The 27,925-nt window shown below is 36.6% G+C and overlaps 1 protein-coding gene across 3 annotated transcripts in view; it reads right to left on the minus strand.

The window, feature by feature from the left end:
- The window catches only part of DOK6 (docking protein 6), a 584,401-nt gene that overhangs the window by 394,807 nt on the left and 161,669 nt on the right, over window positions 1-27,925 (minus strand). For all 3 annotated transcript variants that reach the window (XM_075213248.1, XM_075213247.1, XM_075213249.1), the window contains exon 3: window positions 10,053-10,167. In XM_075213248.1, the coding sequence (XP_075069349.1) occupies window positions 10,053-10,167 (115 nt within the window). The remainder of the gene's footprint in view (window positions 1-10,052; window positions 10,168-27,925) is intronic.

The following is a 27,925-nucleotide window of genomic DNA, read 5'->3' on the forward strand; positions in this document are numbered from 1 at the left end:
CTCCTGCCATATTATCCCTCAAAACGCTGCATTTGAGCAATGGGGGATGTGGCCTAATGACACTCCCCGCACTCTGCACCAGGATCTCCCCACTGGTGTCTCCCGGAGGAGAGATCCTAAAAGTTGTCAAGAATGCTATATATTCCAACCCCGGAATATTGCATTGCATATTGTATTTCAGTCAGTCAGGGAAGCATTTATTAGAGAAATCAATCCAAAACACATCTTTTCTTTAACAAAACTGAAAAGTACAACCAAGGCTGGGGGAACATTTTAAGCCCAACAAGCAAAACAGGAGGTAACCGTGCTTACCAGGGCGCACTGCCAGCCCACCCACACTCAAAAAAAAAATTTTCCTGGCTCGGGCGCCTTCCCTTTAGCCTCCAAGTCTTGGCTCTAAACACAGCCGCGTTAGGAACAGGCACCTGGGTGCATGGGGCAGACTTCCGGCAGCAGAGAGCTGGAAATGCCAGTGCCGGCCATGAGTATAACCTCTAGATGATATCTGGATTTGCATAATGGTAGAAAAACGTAATATTTGGATGTGTAACAAAGTATTATAAGGTTAGAAGAGATCACATCTTTCCATAATAGAAGAGTCATCAAAAAGACGATTGCAATTTCTGTTTTTTCACCTTTTGTATAGCACATAATAAAAATATTATAAATAGGGATTACACATGTACAGTAGAAATATTGTAATATACATATATACATTTAGATGACAAGTAAATGTGTCTGCCAAATACCAATTAACATATTTAAGATGTATGTTATCATTACAAATCATAACATTCATGTGTACAGACAAAATAAAAGATAAATCTCAAGAGAAGAGAAAACCATAGAGGTCCCTTTTTTACAATTTAGTTGCACTATTTTGAAATATTGCTTTACCACAATAAAAACAAAATAAAAATGATAACATTTCAGCCAATGATCATTATATTAGCAAGAAACACATTAACATTAATCCAATAAAAAGTTACATTTTACTGTGGAAATAAGTTTAACATTTGAATGTAGATTTTTGTTTCACTTATGGATTTACATGCAGGTATGACAGCTTGCGGATTGCTCAAATAAATAGGTAATATGCATTTTCAAGAGTCTTTATCTATATTAGGCTGAAGCATTTTCTGTGCCTGGCACAACACAAGGATGTAAATGCACAAAATAAAATGGTAGCTTTGCAAGTCACATAAATAAATGAAAAAAAATGGTGAGTTGTCTGGGCTAACTGGGAGGTTTTTTCATTATTTGGAGCAGCCTTATATGTTTTTTGATGTGCAAACTGGGTGGTTTATATACATTCTTAAAGTATATGTAAACTTGATGTCAGTCCACTGGCCTTTCAAATGTGTACAAGCACTATGCAGAGACACACTCAGTAAAACTGATAAATGACACTAAATTCCTAAATTACTCTGAATTAACATAAAACGAGAGCCAGGCAAGCATTGAAAGAACATTAATTAGGTAGTGTTGCTTTAAGAAAGAGAGCAGGTAGGCAGGTGGGGCACTCTGAGGGATTTCAATACTCTAGTGCAAAATGAGACATGCAGTGCAGCACATTGTAAGATAAACGCACGGTCTTACATAGACTTCTATGAGCTAGGAAACTAACATGAATTCAGCATGCGCCAAATCCTTTGGGAGATTAAACTCTGCCTCTTGGCCACATCAGTAATAATGTTGATCTACAAATGTTATGCTTAATTAGCCTTTCATTTAGCGCATGACATGTAACAAGGGAAATTGCTTAATATACTCTATTAATGAATCTCTTATTTACCAATTATGATTAAAAAACAATTTAAACATAAAGAACAATAAAACATGTAATATTAGTGAATTTTGAAATATAAATAAAATATAAATGAAAATAAATATATTCGGTACTCCAATTGGTAGATAAGGTTTGTATAATGACCTTTACTGAACACCATAGCTCCCAAATATGGAATATGTAAAAATTTTACACAATAAAACATAAAAATCAATACCAAACCTAAATTGTCATATTAAAATTAATTCACAAAGTTTTAAGTTTAATAGTTTCATTAAAACCACTGGGATCTTTATACACTAGCTTATAAATAGACTTTTGTTCTCATTTAACCAGCTGTTTCTCTATAAAATGTATTTCATGAGTTTAGAACTTACAAATAATTTTAAAAAAATATTCTGCAAAGGAGTTAATGTCTTACTATTTTAATTCCTAATCATTTCGAACTGTAATATAATATTACAAAGTTTTAACTTTTTGTATCCCTATAGTGTTACCTAGAATATTGCAACAACTAAACTACATTGTTAGATATGAATATGAATTGATTTGGTACTAATATTATTCACACGGGAATGAAACCGACTTTGCTTTTTAATTAATGTTTTATGACAAGTTTTATAGTGTTTACATGGAAAGGTATTAAAAAATGTTCTGTCTTTAGAGACTAGGTATAGTGTGTTGTGTGCTTTTACAATGAACATCTTCATTATTTATTTATATAGCGTCGCCAATTCTGCAGCACACAGAATATTTGTCAATCACATCAGTCCCTGTTTTATTGGAGCTTACAGTCTTAAATTTTCTAACACACACAGAAGACAGACTCACACACAGACTAGGGTTAATTTTGTTAGCAGCCAATTAACCTACTAATGTGTTTTTGGAGTGTGGGAGGAAACCCATACAAACACTGGAAGAACATACAAACTCCACACAGATAATGCCATGGTCAGGAATCAAATTGATGACCCAGAGCTGTGAGGCGGAAATGCTAACCACCAAGCCACCATGCTGCCCAGTTTACTAGATAAAATGTGTTTCAAATGGGAATATAAAGAAGTATTATTAGTACTTATTATTAGTGCTGGATTACATTTTGCAAAATAAAAAAAACTGTCCTGTCAGTAGATAATTACTTTTTTATATTTTCTATATGATAAAATCCTATTTCTATCTTTATCAAATGCTTTATGCTTGGATTGCTGTACAGGGTCACTATTATATCCTATGTATAGTATTTTATACTGTTCAACATAATCTTATATTTATTTGCCATTTTATTTAAACTAACCAAATAAGTAAGGTATGCTGTAAAAGTTAATATGAATTAAATCCGCTATAAAACTCAATATGTTTAATTAAAAAATGAATAACAACATTAATGCCCAAATTATGAGTTATACTGGTATACAAGTATTGAATGCCGAAGCATGGTAAAATTAACGAAGGCTCCAAAAATGTTTTTCTAAAATAATATGTATTGCAGTTTTGTGCTTTAAAAATTTAAGCTGTGAGACTAAGTTTTGTAAAATGATGTTCATATAATGAGAAAGGTCGCATGTGATAGAATTCCAGAAATGATTAGGCAGTAATGGGGGCTTGCAAAGACCTAAAACTGAACACGAATTTTAGACAGATGATTGAATGAATGTATTATAGAATGTAAGATATAACTAAAATTCACCTCAACTCTAAATAATGTATTTTTTTTATGAACAAAGTACAGGAAGTTGAACAATAAGTAAGTATACTGTGAACTAGGATCTTTTTTGTTTTATTCACAGAAACACAGTTTTTAAAAATACCCTTTGCGCTAGACATCTTAGCTCAAAAGAAAAATCCTTCATTATTTTTTCTGAATTTAAACAATTCTTCCCTTGTAAACATTATAAGTCCTACAGTAACATTAATTAAAAAACACAGTAGGTTTTGTTGCTGTGTAAGTTATTTTGAATACGAAATCAAATCTAATAACATATCATCCTAACACTGTATTTTATGTGTTGCAATGTTCTTTAAACAAACAATATGTAGGTAAAATTGTTAAAAAGCTTAAACTTTGAATTTTAAAACACTACATAATACTACTTTACAGATAAAAATAATAGAAATAAAAGCCATTTACTAATTTACAGAGGCATCAAAAATATTATAATTGTAATCCCTCTTCATTAATATATTTTGGTAATGAAAGTATTAAATAGTATTACTATGATGTATACTGTAGAAAGGAAACCTGCTCTGTAAATTCTGTGAGAATACATGCCGGTTTCACAATAAAGGTGGAATATACCAAGTTGGTGGCCTGTAGATGACAAATCCAGTTTGTGAAACTGTTTCAATGTATCGGAGTTCACCTAACAGGTTTCATCATTGTGAGAATTCCAACATTGACAAACTCTTCCACTATGATGACAGTTGACATCTTTTGAATTTATTATACTAAACTTCGGAAATTTTAAGAACCATGGTGATCACCGCCGCATGCCGGGTCATACGCCTTGCGGAAGTAGCTGACATCCTCTCCCTATACAGCGGCAGCAGATTGTGCACTTGTGTGTTAACAAATATGGTGATAACCTCAGTATGCTGGATCAGTTTCTGGCTTCCGCTCCAAGTCAGGCGGTAGTGGATTGTGCCCTGATGCCTGCCGGGTTCAATATACGGTAGCAGCATGTTGGCCACTACACGCCGTACTGGTTGCCTAGTGAAAGTATCGGCATCCTCTCCCTCTGATGCAGCTTGTGCTAATTCAATGCAAGCCAGTTGCTATATAAGTAATAATCAGCATCTTCTCAGCTCTCAGCTACTAGGCAGTGTCAGCTGTCTACTTGCTCCTAATCACTTGCTCTACTTGTGTAGATAACCACCTTGCAAACACTCATTGCTTCCTCTGGCTTTATAAACCCCTCCCATTGATCACCAATGCTGATGACTGGTTCTTGCTTGATCTTGTGTGCCTTTGTACACTGTCTCGCAGTGTTTGACCCGGACTGTTTAAATGGAACTGATCTGGCATGCAGCGGTGATCACCATGTTTCTTAACACATCAGGTTGCAATCCTCTGTCGCCTGATAGGGAGAAAACACTGGCACCTGTCGCTAGGCAACTGATCCAGCGTGCACCATTGTTCCTAACAGTAAATACAGAACAATACATATGAACAAATGGTGCCTTACATGTTTCTTTTAAAACATAATGTGAGTACCAAGTGTTATTATGTTAAACATATTTTTGATATTCTGCTAATTTGCACATTATGCAGAACTTTGTTTGCCTTTGTAACAAAGGACATTTATGTTCCTTAAAAACAGGCAAGTGGGTGTGTTTGCATGATAAAGGATTATTGAGTTAGCAGGAGTGATGTAGGGATGAAGACAAAGTGTCCTAGCGATAACTTAGTTAATCAACATATCAGCCTTTGATATGCAAGGACCAGGACATCTTGGCTCTGCTCTCCAACTCAGACTTTGTGGCACCAACTGGTCCCTCTCATTGACAATTATTACACGATGGGGACATGCAGGAGCAATGATGTTAAAAAGTAGGTGCTGCTGTTCCTTCAGCCTAGACCAAGATCTTTGAAAAGTCGGACATGTAAGGAGACACATAGCTATTCTTGCCTGAAAGTAACGTCCCTTGAAAAGGATGCACGCAATTATCACTGGCCACTACCATCATTTCTTAACAAGAACCTTAAAGGTATGTTATGGAAATTGTTGGTGAGTTTCTGGGCACTTTTCTGGCTCGGAAATTACTGCTGTTTTTACGCAACCCTGTGAATTACTGCAATAAATTACAGTTGTTTTCACTTGACCAGGTGCATCAAGGTATTCACTATCTTCACAATCCTATATTAGGACTTTCTCAAGGATAGCTGCATGTGGTATGTATCCACTTTTAAGGCATCCTCATCTCAATAAATTTTACTGATTAATAACAAACATTAAACACTTTTTCTTTATTGTTAAAATGTTGCAAAAATGGTAAAATTACCAGTGTCATGGTTTTTAAAATGAGTGTTAAAAGGAAGGAGTAAAATGTAATAAAATCTCAAATTCTTGACATTTTTCTAATTCATTAGAAATGAACTTAGATCAAAGTTTGCTCATGGTGAAGTTAGTGTATTAAGTTGGAGAATCCAATGAACTTCCAACCATGAAGTAGATGCAATATAGTCTCCTCCTTTCCTGAATATGCTGTATTCCCATCAATTTCACACCATTTGGATTTTTATTGTGCACTTCTAGAAAATGGTGGATACCCTGTGTTGTCAAATCTTTTTTTTATAGTGTGTCCATCTATTTTCAGAGTACCACAAAAATTCAAAGATTATTGAGAAGAGGATCCGTTAACAAGAGAACTCTGGGCACATGAAGCTATCCTATTATAGGATGAACTGTGTTAGATGCACTGCAATAAATTTGGAACACATTCTGAGTTTAGCATCTACAGGTCATCATATTGGTACTTGCTTCCAACTTCATTGTCAACAGTGGTCAGGCAGGTATTATTTCTACACCTGAGCTAAGGAGAACTTTCAGGAGGGATGTAATTAGGGAGAGAATGTATGGTAAGAGCATTACTGCTTCAGTATCATTCCTGATCCCCTGCATATGGACTAGTTGAACTTTTTTCCCTTTTTCCACCATGCATTTTATGATATGCATTAATTATAATGATACAAATAAGACAGGATCTACATGTGATTTTATTGCAGTTTTATGAGTTTAGATTTTGATTGAAAGCTGCAGACTAATTCTCTTTAGATAAACAAACAGATATATTTGCAGACAAGCGCCAATCTAGAGATAAAATAATGTAGATAAAGTACTCTGTATAATGATGAAAAAATGGTAAAGATGACTTGACAAAGGCTCTAGATGAGCCGAAACGCGTTGGGTGACGGGAGGAGCGTGATGTCAGACGCTACACGTCTGTAGTGGGGATTTGTGCCTATGCAGGGCTCTAGTGTGTGTTACAGGTCGAGATCGAGAGTGAGGAATACCCGGGGACTACTCGCTGTTCTTTTCCGTCCTAGACACGCTTCTTGCCATCTTGAGGACGGTAAGGGTACATCTATTCCCAACTTCCAGGCTTTTTTCTGACACTGTGTAGTTTCTGTTTAATTTATATTTTGTGAATAAAGCAGTTTTATAAGTTTTTACACTATGGAGTTTTATATTTTTTCTTTTGGATCCTTTAATTATTGAGTGGAACTCCAGTTTAGAAGATTCATTCTGTACACGAGGAACAATGGCTATATTATAGGCTTGATTGTTTATACCATCTGGTGAGTGTGCACCCCTGAGGGGTTAAAGATTAACCCTTGTTTTCACGTGGTGTTCCTATCGTTATATATGAGTGCACGGATTATCTGGGGATTCCCCTTTGTCATCTCGTTATATCTACAGACTGCACTATTGTTTGTTTGTTCTTTTTTCCTTTTTTATGTCTGATCTACGAGGGACAATGAAGTTATTGGGACTTTTCCAGAAGGTTCATGCTCTTTTTTAAAGGAGTTTAGGACTTGTTTATCTACATTGTTTAGGGTGTGGTGTTACCCATTTTTTGCTATAAGCTGCCTCTCAGTTTGTTACATTGGGTGCGCCTGGCACTTAGACATTTTCTGTCATTTTGATTTAATTCTCTTTAGAGAAGACAGAATCTATATGCAATTTTAGTGTTCGTAATGTTTTGGTATTGTTCACTATGTGTTATTGCCTATAGTGTTTAGTTGTTCCTTGACAGTGTAACTCACTGCCTAGATGACGCGCAAATGGTCAAACCATCATCCCATTCCTTACTGCAAATTTTGGAGCTGAAGTGTTCTTTGAAGGTCATTATATGAACACTTCTAGACACTCAAAGCACCATTTATATTCAGTTATTCTTGATTTGTATTTGTATTTTCAATATATGATTCATCGTTTTAATGTTTTTAAATAGCAGTCAAAGTCATTGTTATATTTATGAAATGCCATCTACTAATCTGCTATTAAGATGAATAACATACATGAAATAACTAACTAAATAGGACCACCATACTCTCCTTTATGCTTTTGTAGCAGAGGATTTAGTGGGTTATACACAGGGGCAGGGCAAGGTAATGCTTTACTTTTCAACAGAATGTCAAGTTAACACTGAATAATGTATATTAACTTGATGCTTATCTGTAAATTAAAATTGTGGCCTTTAGTGGTCCATTAATGATACAACTGGTGTTAAATCATAATTGGTTAATGATGAGATTCATGAATGGGTCAGGGTATATTAGCAGACTCCCTTTCTTAACTTTCAAGCTCCTGATGAAAAGATAATTGTGCTTGAAACACATAGACTGTTATTATTGCTGACGTTGTGAATAGCCAGTTTTCATCTCCCAAAGGACTTGGTGCATGTTTATCTGATCTCCTTTTGTGCATATGGCTATGCTATGATAAAGGGTTTTTCTAGCAATATAACTGCTTAGGAGTTTATCTGCAGTTCTTCGTTCCTTTGTAGCACTGGGTATTGTGGTTTTAATATTATTACGTTATTGGCGCACCAGAGTTTCACTCTTTTTTACTTTTATTTACTACTACATTTAGATGATTTGTTCATTAAAATATAGCAACCAATCAGACATTTGCTTCCATTGTTTAACTTGCTCTAGACAGATACAGGCTAATTGCTGATTAGTTGCTATGGTTTAGTGCACATTTACACTTAAGTACAGTATTTCAGGTCTCTGTTGCTATTTTGAATTAGCTCTGCAGTACCTTCGTTTGAACTCTGTTTTGAACTGTTTTTACCCTTGTCTGATCACCTGTACCTGCTTCCATCCTGCCATGCTGATCCTATGTTCATTACACATGCCAAACGTTTAAGTTTCTTGTTTTCTATGATAGTTCCTTATAACCAGATTTATTTGTTAACCTTAATATTTAAATTCCAAAAACATACTTTTCTGATTATCTATTTAAAGATAAATAAATCAAAAAATCTAATACATTTATAGTAAAAGTAATTTCATTATTTGAATCCAAAAGCCAATAAGAGGACACTAAACTATAAACCCTATAACTAATAATATTACTGTGCTAATAAAAACTTTGAACAATCTTTGTGTTTAAACTATATTTATCATAAAAGACTAAATATATACATAGTGACACCACATGTCAAGTTAACACTGAATAATCTTTTCCAACTGTTCCTGTGTATTTGGGTCACCATACCATCAGTTAATCCTGTGCGGAAGACTGTGAGAGGTTCCTGCTGTACCCGAGGACATGGTATATCTGATACCTGAATTTCAGATAAGCTTGCATTATTATTACTCTTTGTGAGTGTGCATTTTATATGTTAAATCCTGATTAAATACTGTTACCTTGAAATACTACACCATATAGTGTATTATCTCCTTTTTTTCTTACCCATTGAGTGGAAGAGAGATATGATGTTTACAGTATGCTGATGTTTTTGACTGGAGACCAGACTTACAGTTGCTGAGAATGCTGACCACATAAAATTGAAAGAGAAGTGGTTGTTAAGCTGTGTTCCAGTCTTTGGATTAATCATACAGATAAGCGATATAATTTCCTTTGGGTGTGTAATACTATGGTGATGGGCTATCACTAACACAGTGCTCCTACTAATCCTATGCCTATATTATTCTGTCTTTTATATGTGCAAACTGGATTTATACCCTTGGTCCTATAAGACCGTCCAGCAAGCGTGGAACTTTGATCCATTGACTATATTATTATTTCCCCACTGAACCTGGGATAAATTCCTAGTAACACACCATTGTGCGCCATATCCTTGTTTGACTTTCTATACTGAATAATGTATATTAACTTGATGCACATCTCAAAATTTAAATTGTGGCCTTTAGTGTGGCCTTAGTCATTTTCTAAGTATGCACATATTCCACAATTGAGATTGTCAAAACAATGAAACATAATGGTAAGTAGTTAGTGAAGGACTAGATCTTTATTATAAGGTGATAGCCTTGTCTACTTAATGGTTGCACAAATAAAAATACAGAAACAAAAAGTTCAAGTACAAAATTAAAATAGAAGTGGAATAACAAATTGAAAATAAATATTTTTTTGTTATTTTAAACAAAGAAAATTGTATTGGTGTATTAAAAAAGGAAAAAAAAAGATAAACTATTTACATGAATAGATTATCTGATTAAATATAATAATTTATGATTTAGAGTATTGCTTTGAAAGAAGTTTATTGTACAGCAAATATTGTAGTAATTGCTTACCTGACTCACAGGCAAATGTCTTTGAAGTCTCATCATGAAAGATAATTGCTACCGCATGTTTCTTGGTCTCTCGAGGCAGCCGTGTTATAGTTTTGATATTGTGCAGTTCTGTTACCTTGAACAAGAAAGACTTATGTTTGTTTCCTGCATAATAAAAAGACATCTGAGCTGAGACGCCAGCACACTTTGTCACATATAATAAGTTATAATGACATAATTTAGTACATGTGTTTGTTACATTACTGCATACTGATTTTATTGTGTGGTTAAACGATATAGTGAATTTTCCACAAGCATTAGTTGCAAATGAATGGCCAAATAAAATGATGTTGTCTGTATACACAATATTAACATTTACAAGGGTAATTTAGAAAATAATTTCCTTAAAATGTATAATTTAACTTTTCTCACCTTCCTCATTGTGAGTCTTGGTGGTAAAGTGGTTGTTCACCTAAAATTAAAAATAAGCTATGTACTGCCTGTGGGCAAATCAGTGCATCTAACACATACATTCTACTGTTCAAAGTTTATATAGGAATGAATGCCTTAACTATACTGTGTATTATAAGTATATGGCTATTGATTAAGCGTTCCATTGTAAGCTCCTATTTTCATAGGTTAATGATTCTGGAGCAAAATAGCGAATATGCATATGTAATGTATAGTCACACTAACAAGTTGAATGTATTTCAAAAATGTCATAAAGATCTCTGCAACCGATAAAAATATAGAGCAATAGGGTTTTTACTAGGTCATGGGGTAAATTTATCAAGTTGCAAGTTTTCGGCGGGTTTGAAAAGTGGAGATGTTGCCTATAGCAACCAACCAACCAGATTCTAGTTATCATTTATTTGGTACATTCTATAAAATGAAAGCTAGAATGTGATTGGTTGCTATAGGCAACATCCCCACTTTTCAAACCCGCCGGAACCTCGCAGCTTGATAAATTTACCCCCATGAGTCTTGAATAATACTATATATACAATCTCATAAATGTTAATAAAAATTGCTGGTCTATGCCTGTTTCCTTAAGAATTTACTTTCAAATTACAATGAATGTGCACATGCCATTTGCACAATTTCTGTAATAAACAATTGAAAAATAGATGGAACTGATTATTCATATAGTTAATATGAAGTGATTGGATAACTGTCATTTAGGAACACAGTCAAACATAACATATGTTTGACTGGCTATCACATACCTTGGATCTATGGCTATAAAGGGTCAGTAATTTAATTGCAGTTACTAAGAAATAAGATGAATTCAGATCAGTAACAATATTATATCCTACTAATACTAGATTGCAAATAAGATTCACCAAAACAGTGTTTTAGACCCCTGTAGTTTTGTAAACCATTTATTTCCAATGACTGTTTCCTCTAATTATTTTTGAAACTTTTTCTGTAACATATCAGTTAAAAATCAATGTTCATTATTATTAATTATTTCGGGACACTAGCAGTTGCACAATTGCTTCTTCTTGTTTTCTACTTTCTTATTTTCCAAACGTATAATAGAGGGGAGTTGGGAAGATCCTTTGTGCTTTATAATTCAGGGATTTTTGCCTGTAGTAGAGGGGGGTTACTCCATTGGTCCTATCTACTAATAGAAGCCATACTTGTGCTAATTACTCACCTTTTAAGATCACGGTAATAATTAATCTTTATTATTTATATTCTATAACTTGAATTTGCTGATTGTTACAGGATCAGCTTATTTTAGTGTTCAAAGGAAGCGATGTCATGCACCCTGGACACTCTGTCCATTTGTACCAGTCATGTTGAGCCTGTGTTCTGCCTGTGGAGTATGTTCTTTCCTCCTGCATCAGGGAGCTAAGCCAACTTATGACAGACAGAATCGGCTCCCTCACCTCCAGAGCATCCAGTGGAGATGCCTATTTTGTGTCCCAGCCGCTTACAGCCAGTGATTCAGGACCTAGCCCTCTCTCCCCCACCATACCTGTCCTGGAAGTTAGGCATCCTGCACACTCATACTGGCATGGATCTCTGGTTCCTGATGCCTCCATTTAACTTCTTCCTCATGGTAGGGAACAACTGGAGAAGGGGATGTGGTGCTGCATGTTGTCACAAGAACTGCTTCCCCGGACGTGCACAGCCTCCTGTGCTCCGAACAACAAACCTTTACTGGCTGTGGAGTTTTTGGATCATCATGCATGGCAAGTCCCTTTGCTCTCATAACAATGAGAGTCCCACTTTATTTGAAACACACCTCTGTATCCCAAAACCCCATGGTTGCCAAATGTTACAAACACTAAACACCATATACTCTTGTACCTGAGGTCTGAGGAGTTGGCCAACAACTATCAAAGTAAGCTGACCTCTTGATGCATTCAGACAGCATATCAGCATTCACTAGAGCACTACATTGCAGATACTTCTGTAAGCATGGCCTATCCACTTAATATCACACTGATGAAGACTGCTAGGTTAAATGTAACATAAGCTGTTTATAAGTATGATTTAACTCTGCTGTACTGTTCGGGTGTATTTGACCCGAAACTATATTCATTTTGGTGTCAGTTCGCTACTTATGTCATGACTTTTATTTTTTATGGAAAATGCTCATCATGATAATTTGTTTTTTAAATTAAGAGTAGTTAGTACTACTGTACCTTTCATGTCAATATCACCCGACATGAATATTTTACCAGTGAGTGACTATATGATTCAAAACACATTTATAACAAAAGTTCCAGAATTTATGAATACAATGCCAGTTCATTGTATTACATTTGAAGTATGTCAGTATGTCAGTATTTCATGTATTCACACAGTTCTACAAATTTGAACATGTTGAGTAGGATATTTATGCTGAACTGCAAGTTTCTGCAAGTCTGTTCTTATTTCTCCCTTTTGGCTATGAACACATAGTTTGCAGTGACTCCTATCCAGTTTGATATTGATCTGTGTACAATCAGTATTCACTATAGCTAATCGAAAATCTTTGGCCAAGGCTGAGATTCAAGTGCTTGTTAAAGGATCTGATAGTGAAGATATATGTTATGAAGAAAATCATACAAGCGATGAAAGTGAAGCTGATGATTCTGACAGTGAGAATCACATTGTAGATCAACCTATTGCTTTAGCGTCACATGTTTTTTCCAAGAATTGCCAAATAAAATGGGAAACCTCCTCGACATTCTGCTGGTAGGCTAATGTTATCAAGAATAATCCTGGTGTAACAAGATATGCAATAGCACAAATAAATAATTTTGAAAGTGCATTCAATGTTATAATTAGTTTAATCAAAAATTATATAAGAAATTACACAAATATACATCTAGCCGCTGCCAGGCTGGATTGAAGGGTAGCTAGGCAACAGGACACGCCCGGCAGGAAGAGGCAGGCATCCATCACTGAGCAGTGGAGGAAGTGCGGGGACGGCGCCTCGCAGTGCCCCCTCCTCCTCTCTCCGCTTGGAAGGGGTTGGAAGCACTTGTCTTTAAAAAAATCACATAAAGGTGTGGGGTATGAAGATCCTTCTTATTGAACCATGATCTTTATTCAGGGCCATAGCCCTTCCAGTGAACCAAAAATGAATTTTTTCAATCTCGTATTCCTCCCTTGAATCAGTTTTAATAGGAGGAGAAGCAGTTTGTTAAGAACCAGAGGTTTCAATAATGAGATATGAAAATAATTGTGAATCCTAAGCGAGAAATACAAAATGGACCAATGAAACTTGGTGCAAGTTTCATTGAAGGAACTTGAAGCCTTGGGTTGCAAGTATATAACCACATTCGATCTCCAACTTGGAGTACAGGAAAGTCGCAACAGCGACTGTCAGCATAGTGGTTATATCACTTGGCGGTGACTGTGAGACTGGTACGAACTTGAATCCAGATCCAAGAAAAATCATAAATCAAATTATGCAGGAACAGAAGAATTAGGAAAGTTATAAAGAGTAGGATGTCTACAGAAACAAACAAAGAAATGTAAAAGACCCGTGGAATCATGTTGGTGATTATTATGGGAAAATACGGCCCAGGGAAGATGGTCCAAGAAGATTGATGATCAGAGGAATAGCAGCAGAGGAAGGACTCTTGATTGACCCATTTGGCTTGTCTGTTATTCTGGGGGTGATACCCTGGGGAAAACTTAAAACTAATTCTAAATTGTTTGCAGAAGGATTGTCAAAATCTAGAGACAAACTGTACTCCACGATCTGAAATAATTTAGAGTGGACAACCATGGACAGGAAATATGTTGTTTATAAACAAAAGGGACAGTTAGGAGGCAGATGGTAGTCCTTTTAAAGAAATGAAATTGGTCATTTTAGAAAGTGGTCAACCATGACCCAAATGGCATTGTAACCATGAGTTTCGGGTAGATCCATGATGAAGTCCATGGTAATGCTGAACCAGGGGGAATCAGGAACAGGAAGGAGGAGAAGAAGACCAGCGTGAAGCTGCCTGGTGGCCTTGTATTGAGCACAAACATTGCAGGCCTGTCTTTATTTAGAAACATCTGTAGCTAGGGAAGGCCACCAGTAATAACGGGATAGAAGGGCTATGATCTTCTTAATGCCAGCGTGTCCCACAAATTTGGAGTCATGAGCCCACTTTAAGACCCTAGCATGAGGCGAGGGTTCACAAAAGAGAGGCCAATTGGAGAAGTATTAGTTGCAGACAAAGTCATGGCCAAGACTTTGACTGGAGTGATGATGGGTCTAGGCTCTGAAGGTGAGAAGGTATCAGTAAGGATCTCAAATGGGCGTTTGCTCTATAATTCTTTGTACCTCGATGATAGGTCAGGATTTATTGAAATCGTGTAAAGAATAAGGACCAACGGGCCTGTTCAGTATTAAGACATTGTGTAGATGGTAAATTAATGAAATTTTTGTGGTCCACAAAAACAGTAATCGGATGATGAGCTCCTTCTAGGAGGTGTCTCCATTCTTCAGGGCAGTTTTAATAGCTAAGAGTTCCTTGTCACCAATGTCATAATTAACCTCACAGGAGGAAAATTTCTTGGAAATAAATTCTCATGGAACAAAGGCTCCAGAGGAAGTCTTCTATGATAGCACTCCCCCTATCCCCACAGTAGAAGCATCAACCACACAGAAAAAAAGGTTTACGCTGGTCACATTGCTTGTGAATTGGAGAGGCAGAGAAAGTTCTTTTTAATGTATTATAGGCAGAAACTGCTTCCAGAGGCCAGGTCTTGGACTGTCCCCCCTTACAAGTGAGGGAGGTGATGTAAGTAATAAGAGTGGAGAATCCTTTAATCAATTAACTGTAGTAGTTGGTGAAGCCAATAAACTTCTGAGGAGCCTATGGAGCGTATCTACTTTGATGCAAAGGGAGACAAGCTCATCCAAACTAGCAGGTAGATCAAAAGAAACCAAATCATCCTTAATGCAGATGGATAGACCTTGCCAGAAAGTGGCTACTAATGCTTCATTATTCCATTTGAGGGCATAGGCTATGATTTGGAACTGAACTGCATATATCCTTCAGTAAGATACCCTTGGCGGAGGGTTAAGAGGCTGGAAGCAGCTGCAAAACACAACCAGGTTCATCAAAAATGTTTTGAAAATTTTCAAGGAAAATGGAATTTTGGAGAACTTGGTCGTCATGTTCCCAAAGAATCGAGGCCCAGGAAAAGTCTTGACCAGTGAGGAGAAAAATGATGTAAGCAACCTTAGTCCTCTCAGAAGCAAAGTTTTCTGGGGCTAATTTGAATCGAATGGTACACTGGTTCAAAAAATCTCAGCACTTCTTGGGGTCACCATTATACTTCACCGGTTGTGGGATACGTAGACCCTTAGAACAGGCACTGCTGGCAGAAGAAGTGGGAACCGAGGAAAATGGCATCACTGTAGATGCTGGTTGGTGGGTAGACAAAGAGCCCTGGAGAGAGTCTAAGTGAAAGACTACTCCTTTGATGCATTGTAATAACTGCGCCTGGTTGAATTCTTGCTGGTCAACATACTGAGCACTATGTAGCAGCAGATCGTAGGCAGATGGTTAACCTTGTCCATCCATAGTGCCAGAGTGTACAGTCACAAAGCTGACAGTAAAATGATGCCTTTTGCTGGTATTTACACAACTGAGCAAGGAGGCACGGAGTCTAACACTCCCCTGGTATTCACCAGGGACCCACGCAAGGAGGTATGGACTTGGCTGCAAGGAGTGCACAGGTAGCAGGTCTCCAGGTCAGTCACCAGTGAAGTGTTAGATGAAATAGAAAAGTCAACAATCTGAGACAGAGGCAGCCAGTATGCAAGGCACAAGGGAGGTCCAGTGAATGGTCAGGAAAGTCATTGCTAGGAAATGGGATACGCCCATCAGGAAGAGATCCGTCCCTGCATAGTGGAGGAAGTGTGGGGACAGCACCTGACATTTCCTCAAGGCAATATATGCCACGGACAGAAGAGTGATGTAAAAGTGGGAAGAATATACATTCAATTACTCATGATCCTTAACCAGGAACTTCTGCATAGTTGGAGTGGTCAGTCGTGCAAGAAGCAAATTTTATCCATCCAAAAATGATAATAAAACAAAAATTACATGTATCAAGTGCAAGAAACATATTTGTAAATCACATGTTACATGTTACTGGCCAAATTGTACAAACGATTAAATACATATAGTAAACAATTTTTCCAAAATGTTTGTGTTTTGTTTTTGTTTTTGTTTTTTTAAAGAATAATATTTTTACCTAACCCAATAAAAGTTTAGATTATAGCCTTTTGATTTAATAATAATGAAAGGCGTAATTTTATGATATGGGTTACATTGACATCTATATAATAGACACGAACAGAACAGCAGGGTTAATAAATTTTGCATGGGATTTACTAGCATCAGCTTCTACTGTGGCCTGTTTGTAGTGCAAAAATGGCTATTTCACATATGAACTACATCAAATACTGTCTGTACAGATGTCTGCCTCTAATTATTGCTCCCACTAAACAAACTAGTCTTTATATCTTTAAGTAGGGACACCTATGTCTTAGTTCACATTGTATATTTATGAATTGATTTATATATGTGTTTTCCATATATTTTTATTGGATCATGCTTAGCATTTTACATCTGCTATCATTTATATATATATACAATAATGTGTTCCTTCTACTATGAGAAAGGTATCAGTGTCACCTGTTTTGCTACATCATATGACTATACTAGTATTGTGAATCCAGATACAGTTATGTATGTGCAATATACTTGTGAAACATGCTAACGTTTTTATTGAATAACTGGTTAAAAACAACATGTAAGTATATTTATTATTAGCACTAGAACAGTGGACATACATTTTAGGCAAGTATAATGTACAATTTATATATTCCTTTCCAGTTCCAATTACATCTACCTCCAGCGCCCTGTGCCTTAACTTGGAAAATTGTATTCACCTATTAAGGGAAAGTAAAACAACCCCTAAGGGTCTGTGGCAGCATTTCAAATCTCCTTTCCCCATCCCAGGGAGCGCTAATCCAGCGTTGAGAAAATAATTGTAATGGCAACACTGTTGCTACAGCATTATATGTAACCGGACCATTTTTCTGACATTAGATCTGTATGGTAGATTGCAATATATTTTTAGGGTAGATCACAGAGTCCAAAAGTCTGGTGACCCCTGCTCTACAGCAATGTGATTATGCATCTAAGGGTCACTGTATCTTTCACTCCTATCATTTACCTTTCTTGCCTGATGTGCTAGTTCCATTTGAAGGACATCTGTATGATATTGAATGTAACCAAGGCAACAACACACAATGTAAGGAACTGAGACATGGAAGAAGGTGGTGACACCAGCAATGACAGACAAAGGTCAGGCCCAGGAGGAGATTGAGAGGTGAGACACTATTAGCTTAACTAGATTTACTTCTGTTCCATTACTGGACAACTAATTCTGGTATATAATTGATATGCATTACAGTTAGCACATTCATTTGAAATTAATACTGGCATACAAATAATTTTTGGGAAATGTTACTGAACTGCTGTGTTATTACTAGATAAATGCTGTAAACATGTCATGACTCTTACTAGAAGGTTATAGACCATTATTGCTGGTGCAGTACTTAACAACTGTAAATAATTACTTATACATGATATTACCCATGATACAATATTCTGCAATTACTTTTGACATAAAAATAATTTTGATGCCCCCTCCCGCCCTCCAAAATGACGTGATTCTCAGGGAATTCCGGGATGCGGGAGAAATGCCAGCTCTCGCTGGAGCCCAGGAGACTTACCCGAATTTCGGGAGACTCCTGGACTTTCTGGGAGAGTTGGCAAGTAAGGCGTGGAATCAGCAACCAGTCAAACAGATACGCAGGTAATAAAGCAAACATGTAGTAAAACACATGCCAGTTCGGTACACATGTAACAATAGTAGCAAGACGAGATAACAGGTACAAACTACAATAATCAGGCAAGGGAAGCAGGAAGCTGCTGGGTTTAGACCAGTGCTTCCTCTGATTGGTCACTGGTTAAGATCAGATGAAACCCATTGATTAATAAGAAATCCCTTTCAATTGCCTCTCAAAAACTTCAGTTCAACGAAAACCTATACCAGTGGCAGACAACAAGGCAGCAGCAGAAATCCAGGATTTGAGTTGCCGGCAGTTCCTGACACTAATATTTTGACATGTTATTAGACATCACTGGAGGAGTATTATTGTGTATCTCCTACTGGCATATATCTATCAATGCTTGATTATTACTGGACATTACTGTAGCTGCTGGTATATTTTAATTCTACTGTGCTGTATTGTAACTATTAAATAAATATGCATAGATAACAACAAATAGATGGTAACATTTATGTACATCATATTACACTTTTTTATTTCTGGAAATTGCATGGGTTTTTTTCACGTTAAATTGGCTTCACAATAAAAAAAATCAATGTTTCTATGAATGATAATGTGTTTCAAATTAAACAGCAAAACCCCCATTAGCAAAGCTGAGATGCCCTGGGATGATTTACATTCCCTTACATTCACAGCCAAACGCTATAAAGATAAACACGCATTTACAAGGCAAATTTGTTTTTATTTTATTTGGCTTTCAAAAAATGTAGATATAATACCATGATCAGGTATAAATAAAATAGTAATAAATGCAGAATTATCGAAATATAATTTCTAATTGGAACAATAGTTATATGTACGATTAATATATAAACATAAGTATAAACTATTAAGATACAATACACAAACAATTATGACAAAGTGTAAGATGCAAAGACAAGGGGTAGAGGTATAGTTACTGTGTCATAACCAAGAGCTTCAGTTTAGATGTTTAGTTAAAATAAAGTGTTACATAAAAAAATTAAAGTCCTATTTCCCTAAAGATCATGTCCACTTCTGGGCATGTCCTTTATAAAATGAAGGCTTGCTGGGACATTTTGTGATTGGTCCATGCGCTCTACTTTGCATCTTTTTAACTGTGCTTTTGTTGTGCTCTTATTTTAGTCTTAGACCTAGATTCTGGTCTTATGCTCTCCATTCTTATCTTAGTCTGTGGCTTCATTTATTCAGTTTCTGTCTACTTCTCAATTTTGTCTATCTTGTGATCCTGTTATCCTGCATCATTGTTTACCCTGTGTCTGTCTTGTTTATGTATTGTAGTTATTTTTCCTTGTCTCTCCAAGCTATCCAAAGGCCTGATTCATTAAGGATCTTAACTTGAGAAACTTCTTTTTTCAGTCTCCTGGACAAAACCATGTTACAATGCAAGGGGTGCAAATTAGCATTCTGTTTTGCACATAAGTTAAATACTGACTGTTTTTTCATGTAGCACACAAATATCAACTTTAAATTTCAGTGTACAAATAAGCTATCAAGTATTTGTCTGCTACATGAAAAAACAGTCAGTATTTAACTTATGTGCAAAACAGAATGCTAATTTGCACCCCTTGCTTTGTAACATGGTTTTGTCCAGGAGACTGAAAAACGAAGTTTCTCAAGTTAAGATCCTTAATGAATCAGGCCCTAAGTCCTGGGGGCATTTGAGTACCCAAGGGCAGACCTGCAGGTAAAGTTGATTACTATAGGCCCAAGAGTTCCCTAAATCCAGGAACTTCGGTCTTAAGTAGTGGTTTGGGGACCAGGGGGTAAATGTATTAAACAGCCCTTTTTACAAGTCGACAATACTTGGTGCGTTTGACAGCTAAATTTAAAGCAGCAATGTGTTTGAAGGCAAGATTTCCCTTTTGTTGCTATGTCTGTTTTTAACTGCCAATGAGTAAATAATTCCTCACTGTATAATCCCTCAAACTACACAAATTGATTTATATTAGTTCCTGCCCTGGGGGTTTATTCTCCCATAGTTATTGATCAATGATCCCCTGCTAAACATTATACATACTACACCACTTTTAAAGCAATAACACCCCCCCCCCCACCACCACCACTAGATGACAGCTACACATCACAGTGATTATTTATACGATTATATTCATAGAATGTTCATTTTATTTATAGAATCTGTGTTCAAAAAGGATATTCTAAAATAAACTTTTACCAAGAATCCCCATTAATGCTGCTCTTCTTTTGCCATGAACCAGAATACTTTTTTTTAAATTAACAAATCTGCTACCATTCATTTTGTTGAAATATTTGTGATATTATGCTAAAGTTCTATACTTAATAAATTAATGTGATTCTTTTATTGCTGAGTTCTCTGTACAGCGCTGCGGAATTAGTGGCGCTATATAATAAATGATGATGATGATGATGATGGATCAAAAAAACCAAAACTTATTTTAAAGGGATGCTTTGTGCTTAAAAATTAGTTTCTTATAACAAATATTTACTTAGTGTGTTACTACTTGTTAAATGATTTGATTCCAAATGACACAATTCTACAATTTGCAGTGATTACACTTATTAAATAATCCTTTAATCCATTTTGAATAAATGTTCTGCCAATCATTTGGTTTTGAAATCACATTCCTTCAAATAGGTAAAAGCAAACTAATATCAAACAATGTTAAATTATCAAATTCACCTCCAGAAAAAATACACATTTGGTTGCCCTTACTAGGTTTCCTTACTGCCCTTGTTGGAAACATAGATATGCATGAATTCTGTATGTCAAGGGAAAAAAAGCAACTCTTCCATTTACCTTCTCATCATACTGTGTGCAAGCTAGGTCAAGGGATTTTATTATTATTTGATCATGCTACAAACTTATGTCAAACTAGCTTGATTTATTGCTATCTTATGAAGTAGCCACAGGAGAATTGCATTTCTTATAATGTCAAAAGTCACATACATTTAAAAGTCTGATGAACAGTTTAAGAGCAATTTGTTCTCATTGGTCTCACAAGACAGTCGCACAACTTCAGATCAGTAGAAGTCATTACTGTACTGTGAGATTAAACTAAATATTTAAAAGTTGTTAAAAAACAATGCAGAATTCATAAATTGGTAATCCTATGGTTTGTGTACGTGAAAAGACATATAGGGGCATATTCAATTGTTTTTTTCCGCGCAGATTTCAGCTCCCGGCTCAGGGAGCTGCAATCCAGCGAGTAAATTACCGTATTAACGTTTTTATGCGCACGATTACCGTAATAACGCGAGATTTTTGGCGTTTCTGCCGAGAGTTGAATATGCCCCATAGAATATATATGCATGGCAAATGCACTGAGTGTAGTAAATGACCTGTAGTGGGGCGCTATAGGTGCATACTCCCATCTACATTTCGAGGTCCTCTTATTAGCTCACTCTTCTTCATCTCAAGAAACAGTGGGTGTGTACATAGACAGGTTCCCCAATACAAGCAATGTTAGTAACAAGATGGTTTGATGTAATGTGCTCCACACATTCAGTCCCTCTCTCAATTATGCCACATACTCCAGGATCAGACTCTTCGTCACCTTGGATGCAAACAAATCTCTCATCCACTCTAGTTATCCCTCACCTCACCTCAACAATTAAAACCTCCTACTCTTTAACCAATCCTCTCAACCACCTCTCCCAACTCAATCTGTCCTCAGTGCTGCTCAACTTATTTTCCACTGTTGGCTCTCTGTGTCAGCCTCCACTATCTGCCATTCACTAAGGAACTAACCCAGTTCTAAATCCTCGACCACACCTATAAAACTCTCAGCCACTACTTCACTCCCCTATATTTCTAATCTTATTTCTTTCCCCACTCTCTCCAACCCTCTCCACTCTGCCAACAATTGTCACCTTACCTCCCTGCTGGATCCCAAAATGTCACCATGCCCTGCCAGCCATGAGTATGCTGGTACTTGTAGGAATACAAGCTTCGGCATTGCAAATATTTTTTTATTCTATTTTTATATGATTACCCCATATCCACCAAAGTAGTGGTGTGGGAAAAGCCATAGTGCTTTTTAGCACGGGGCTGGTTATACAGAACGTATGGTATGGGCCCACATGTTTTAGTGATCGTAATCTCCCTAGGGAATCCAGCCCCATGCTGACCAGCCTTATGGCAGGGGTACCCCATGCTATGGCACACCCTATTGCAGGTAAAAGAAAATTTGGGGGGGCCCCATTTCCTCAATTTTGCTAGCACTAGCCTAGACTGGCTGCACTAGGACATTATTAAGAAAAAAGGGGAGAGTGAAAATGTGTATCCCTAAGGCCCTCCTTGGATAAATACATCTTAAATTTAAAAATGTCAATCTTTATTGTTATGCATTAAAATACTTTTGAATAGAACCTCTTAATTAATATTCAGAGTTACAGCGAAATTATTGAAAATTGATGATTGAAGATGAACTGAAAAATGTTGTAATCACAGCTAAAATGGCAGAAAAGAACTGCCAACCACGTCTCTGTTGCAGATTATTGGTGTTTAATTCATGAATTCATGAACCAATAATCATCTGCTAGGTTGTAATAATGCTGTAACTTAATTGACAACCACCAATAAAATATATATTGTTATGTCTTAAATTTCAATGTATGAATTTATTATGTCTGTTTTATTGGTTGTCATAGAGAAATAATCAGCAAATTTAAGAAGTAGGTCAAGGAAAATAATACTTATATAGACAGACCATTGATAATATTTAATTGATGTTTTTCTCTCTTATCTCGGTAGCCCTATGTTACAACAAGAGCCACACCTGTATTCAAAAGATATACTTTTCTCTCTTATCTCAGCAGCCCTTTGTTCCAATATTCCAATATATGCTACTCTTGTTTGCAAAAAAAAATAGGGACAAAATTCTCATCAGACCCCCATATATTCTATGTGATATCTGGTACTGACAATAGTCTAAATTTAAAAAGAGTTAGGTTTCCCTATATGTTTCATTCCCCCAGAGAAAAAGACAATGGGTCCAAGGAGCAAGTACCCCTACTGCTGACCTAACTACATTTACTATCTCATAATTAAGCTACAGTATACATTTATGATGCAGAGCAACTGCCTGCATAGCTAGACGCCATCGCGTGTTTTGCTATAGGCTAAATCGAGAAAATCATTCTCCAATCCACTCCATATTATGCTGGGACTAATGAAACAATTTGTTAAGGCCTTGGACAAAGATTGCGATTACTTCCAATACATTTGTAGATCATTCCCAGGACTAAGTATGGAAAAACTAAAAGCTGGAATCTTTGATGGCCACGCAGACAAGAAAAGGGAGTGTTCCCACCCGCAGGGGCAGCGGCTGAAATTTGTGAGAGTAGTAGAGAAAGTAATAAGAGAGGGAACATTCATTGTACCAAAACAGTAATTCCTGCAATTAATCCTAAATGTAGCGATTCAGTTGGTTTGCATGCTGTCTGCACAATAGCAGTTCTCAATAGGAAAGTGGACAGAAATGGTGTAGTTCCTATAAAACATGTAGCAATGCATTGTTCTTGGACTAGATCGGAGCTACATTCAATTATATCTGATTTCCCAGATCCTGGAAAAAAGTTGGCCAGATGTCATAAATTCGTCAAAGACTTAGGTAATGAGCATGAGACAACCAATAAGGATTGGCAAGTGTTGTTGAGAGACTGTCTTATTCCCAATATTGATATACAAAAGTTTATTAAGGATTGTATGTTGGAGGAGGACAGATCCTTAACAGATGAGGATAACCAAGAAAATATTAAGCGAATAATCTCACAGCTGGCCATATACTTTCCAGTGGTAGTGAACTGGAGCAAAATTTTTACTATCAAACAAAAGGATAGTGAGATGGCAGCAGATTATTTTGTCAGAGCTCTGTCAGCAATGACCCATTAGACAGGGATATCAGACATAAAAGTAGATGTGCATCACAGGGAAGTAGCTGTTATGGTGCTAATGGTTGGTCTCAGGGAGAATCTAAAGACCAGGGTACAAACCTCTTTACTTAATTGGAGGGGAATCACTGTAGACGCTCTTAGAGAGTCTGCACCTCTTTGTCCTTACCTATACCTTTGTCATGCTCCACAGCAAAGTTAAAGTTTAATGTTGGTAAGTATCCAGGCTCTAGAAGGACTATGTACACATCCACAGATTCATATCACATATTATAAGGAACAAAAGAAACATACCTCATTGAAGTGTTATAAGTACATAAAGAGGGACTCATTAGGAAGTACTGTAGAGAGGGAAGTTATGGGCCACATAAGAGGGAATCTCATAGAAATTCACAGAGAAAACAACATCTGCAAGTTTCAGAAAACCCCCAACAGTTGCCTGCACACATCATAGCAGCAAATGTTTTGCGGGAGAACAATAGTCAACACTAGAGGTCAGGTCATACCTGTAATTTTATAACCAGGTAAGTTAAATGTTAATCAGTGGTAAGCGTTACTGTTCAGGTTTAAAGATAGGTAACTTAAATATATATTTTCTTTTTGATGTTTGTTTGTTTTCTGTTGTCTTGTGTTTACTTTCCTGTCACTGGTCGATAATAAGGATTCAAAGTAAATGTTTGTTTTTTGTTGTTATTTGAAACTTTGTTTGTTCTTCTCTTCTGTAGATAAGGACAGAAAGAAAAATATTTATTTAGTAATTAAGGGGATTGCAGGAGAAGTACAAAGATTTCTCTTGAAAGACAAATTAACAATGGGTCATTGTAACACTCTTTCTTCTAATTCCATTGACTCATGATAATTTATTTGGCTGAGATTCATTATTTAAAATGAAGTGTGTATATACTCTGCTCCTAATGTTGTTTTTTTGTATTCCAGGAAGACACACATGGGAGATACAGAGTATGTGTCACAAAGGGTTTATTTTGCACTTCTCCATTTTAGTCACAAGTATATCGCAAGGTACCGGTATATATTTATTGTGATCATAGATACCAAGTTCCATACGAGCTAACGATGAACGACAATGGATTGGATGGGTGATGTAACTCCCTGTTAAAATTAATAAGAATGGGGTAGGGGTCATCGATTAATTAACAGCTAAGGGGATAGTGAAATAGTAGAGCCATTTCCCCATAGTGCCCAATCCAGATGTCATTTTGCTATAAATCTGCTTTTCTGCTTTTCTATTGTTCTAAAGGCACTTCAGTATTATTATTATTCTTCTTTGTCTTATCTCCCGTTATTTACATTTCTAACTGTTAGTATCTAATTATTTTCTGAACAAAGAGATACAAAATACGTAGACATTGTCCCAAAGGGTTGTAGGCAACCTTCATATTTTAAGACACAAGTATGGCATGATGGTTTTCAATTTTTTATCAACCACATAAAGGGTGCAGTATGAAAAAAGAGTTGCTGTGTCCTGATTTGTGTATATCATCAGTGCTTGAAACTAAAGATTTGTTCATTAATTTCTCGGTAACAAGACTTGAGGTTGCAAGGGGATGGATCACAGCCATGCCAGACCAAGGTCCAATACCTGAGATATTGTCTCACCCATGGGGCTAAGACATTTTTGACATTGGACAGAATTAGGGGTACATACACTACACTGAAATAGTCATGGAAGTAGCTAAGGGTTTGATTTTGTGTTTATAAAAGATGCTGATTTCAAGCAGGAGTTTTGGTGTGGAAATATGACTTTTTTTTATAGATTGCACATGGTATCTGCCCTACTAAGTTCTGCCTAGACTACACATGTCTCCTGAACAAAGAGTACAAAGTGTTCCTTTAGATGCACAAAGGGTGGAAGAAGACGGGAGACTCGCTGAAGATGATTTAGGTAGGCATACAGATATGTATCTCTGTGTGGAAAATCTGAGTAAAATTTTTGGGACAAGAACTGACACAAGTGAAACCCTTTTGGAAATGTAAAATTTTCATGTTTTATATTTTTCATTGTTAGATAGACCGGTACTGGATATTGTTATAATTGATGAAGGTGCTATAGAAATTGACCCCTTTGCCCTCCTCACTTAGCCAAGTAGCTGAACTTGTGAGATTGAGAATGGCATGTAAGTTGGCAAAAGGTAAATCCATTGATATACATTGGTTTTCAGTATTTTTTGTAGGATAGGGGGCGACATTGAGGCGACTAAGGATCTTTTTATGACAATAGCAGTACATGACTAGAACACTCACATTACATGAAGGACTTGTGACAGTGACACAGTTACCAACTGAAGTAGCTGTTATTTAAGTTAAAGCTTACACACATGACTTTAATAACAGGACGGACATAGCTGTCAAGTGGACAGCAGGTTTCAACATGACAACCAACGAATCAATGTTTTGGTTTTGTTTGCTTTGTTTTTAAATTGTAAACACACATGAATTAGTTAATATATGAGATTTGTGTTACCTGAAGAAAAAGCGGTCTGGAAGGAGAAGGCATGTGGTCAGGAGTTCTCTGGGTTCTGGAGGGATGGAAAAGCTAGGCCTATAGCTCCCAGAGTGTATCTTCAAGACCTAACTAAAGCCACACCTGGTCTGACTCAGCTGGGTAAAGAAGGTATGTGCAAGCTGGTAAGAGCATACTGGTATGCATTGGGCATTTTTTCTCAGGCTGGTAGGAAGGCAATGTCCTGCCTTACTTGATTGAGAGAAAATGTTAGGAAGACAATACCAATAGAGCCATCCCATACCCCTCCTACAGATAGACTTTCTCTAGGTAAAACAAATCAACTTCATCCAATTGCCACCTTGAAGGATTCTCAAGTATTTACTGGTGTACTGATGAAATATCTGGGTAAAGGTTTATTGAAATATTCTATTATATTGCTGTGTCATACTTGGGGTTTTCGTTAGTAGATGTGGTATCCCTAGAGTTATAGAAAGTGATAGGGGTATTCACTTTATTGTTAATAATTTTACAACATATGAGCAGTGATAGTAAGTTACATACTTTTGATCAGGCCCAAACCAGTGGGAAAATAGAGTAAAACTGTACTAGCTAGAATGATTGGATAGAATGATGGTCAAGACTAGATTGGAGTGGCCAGTAGCTTTGACCACTAGTTCTCCATATCATCAGAATCACTACTAAGCAGCCTCTTAACCTGTCACCTTTTGAAATACTTTTGACTTTTCCTGTGATGAGTTTATAATGAAGAGACTGTTTTAGATCTTGAATAGAAAAGCAAATAGTTAGACAGCAACAAAGAATGTTCGAAACACTGTCTCTTGATGTGTTCCACTAAATGTCATGAAGTTGGACAGTGAGAGAATTCTGTGGACTGTAATTTCTTACGTTCAAGTTGTTTGACAGAAAGGTACTAAGTGTTGACGACCAGCATCCCATCCCTAGGAGTAGCAGAGAGAAACTTGTACCCATTCCATCCACTGCAGAGAAGGCAATCCCCCCGGAAAAAGTTCCAATTACACTTGTGAATCTGTTCCTGGAGACCCAAGGTCACACTTAACAACACCTGAGTCAAGGACTTTACAAAGACTGGTGTCCAGCATGGAGCAGCAATTCTTCCTGTCTTTCCCTATCCAGTGTTTCTCTCATCTCATTCTTTTTTCAGGACAGTCAGGTCTTTCAATT

Source organism: Mixophyes fleayi, chromosome 5 (assembly GCF_038048845.1).
Source record: "Mixophyes fleayi isolate aMixFle1 chromosome 5, aMixFle1.hap1, whole genome shotgun sequence".
NCBI lineage: Eukaryota > Metazoa > Chordata > Amphibia > Anura > Limnodynastidae > Mixophyes > Mixophyes fleayi.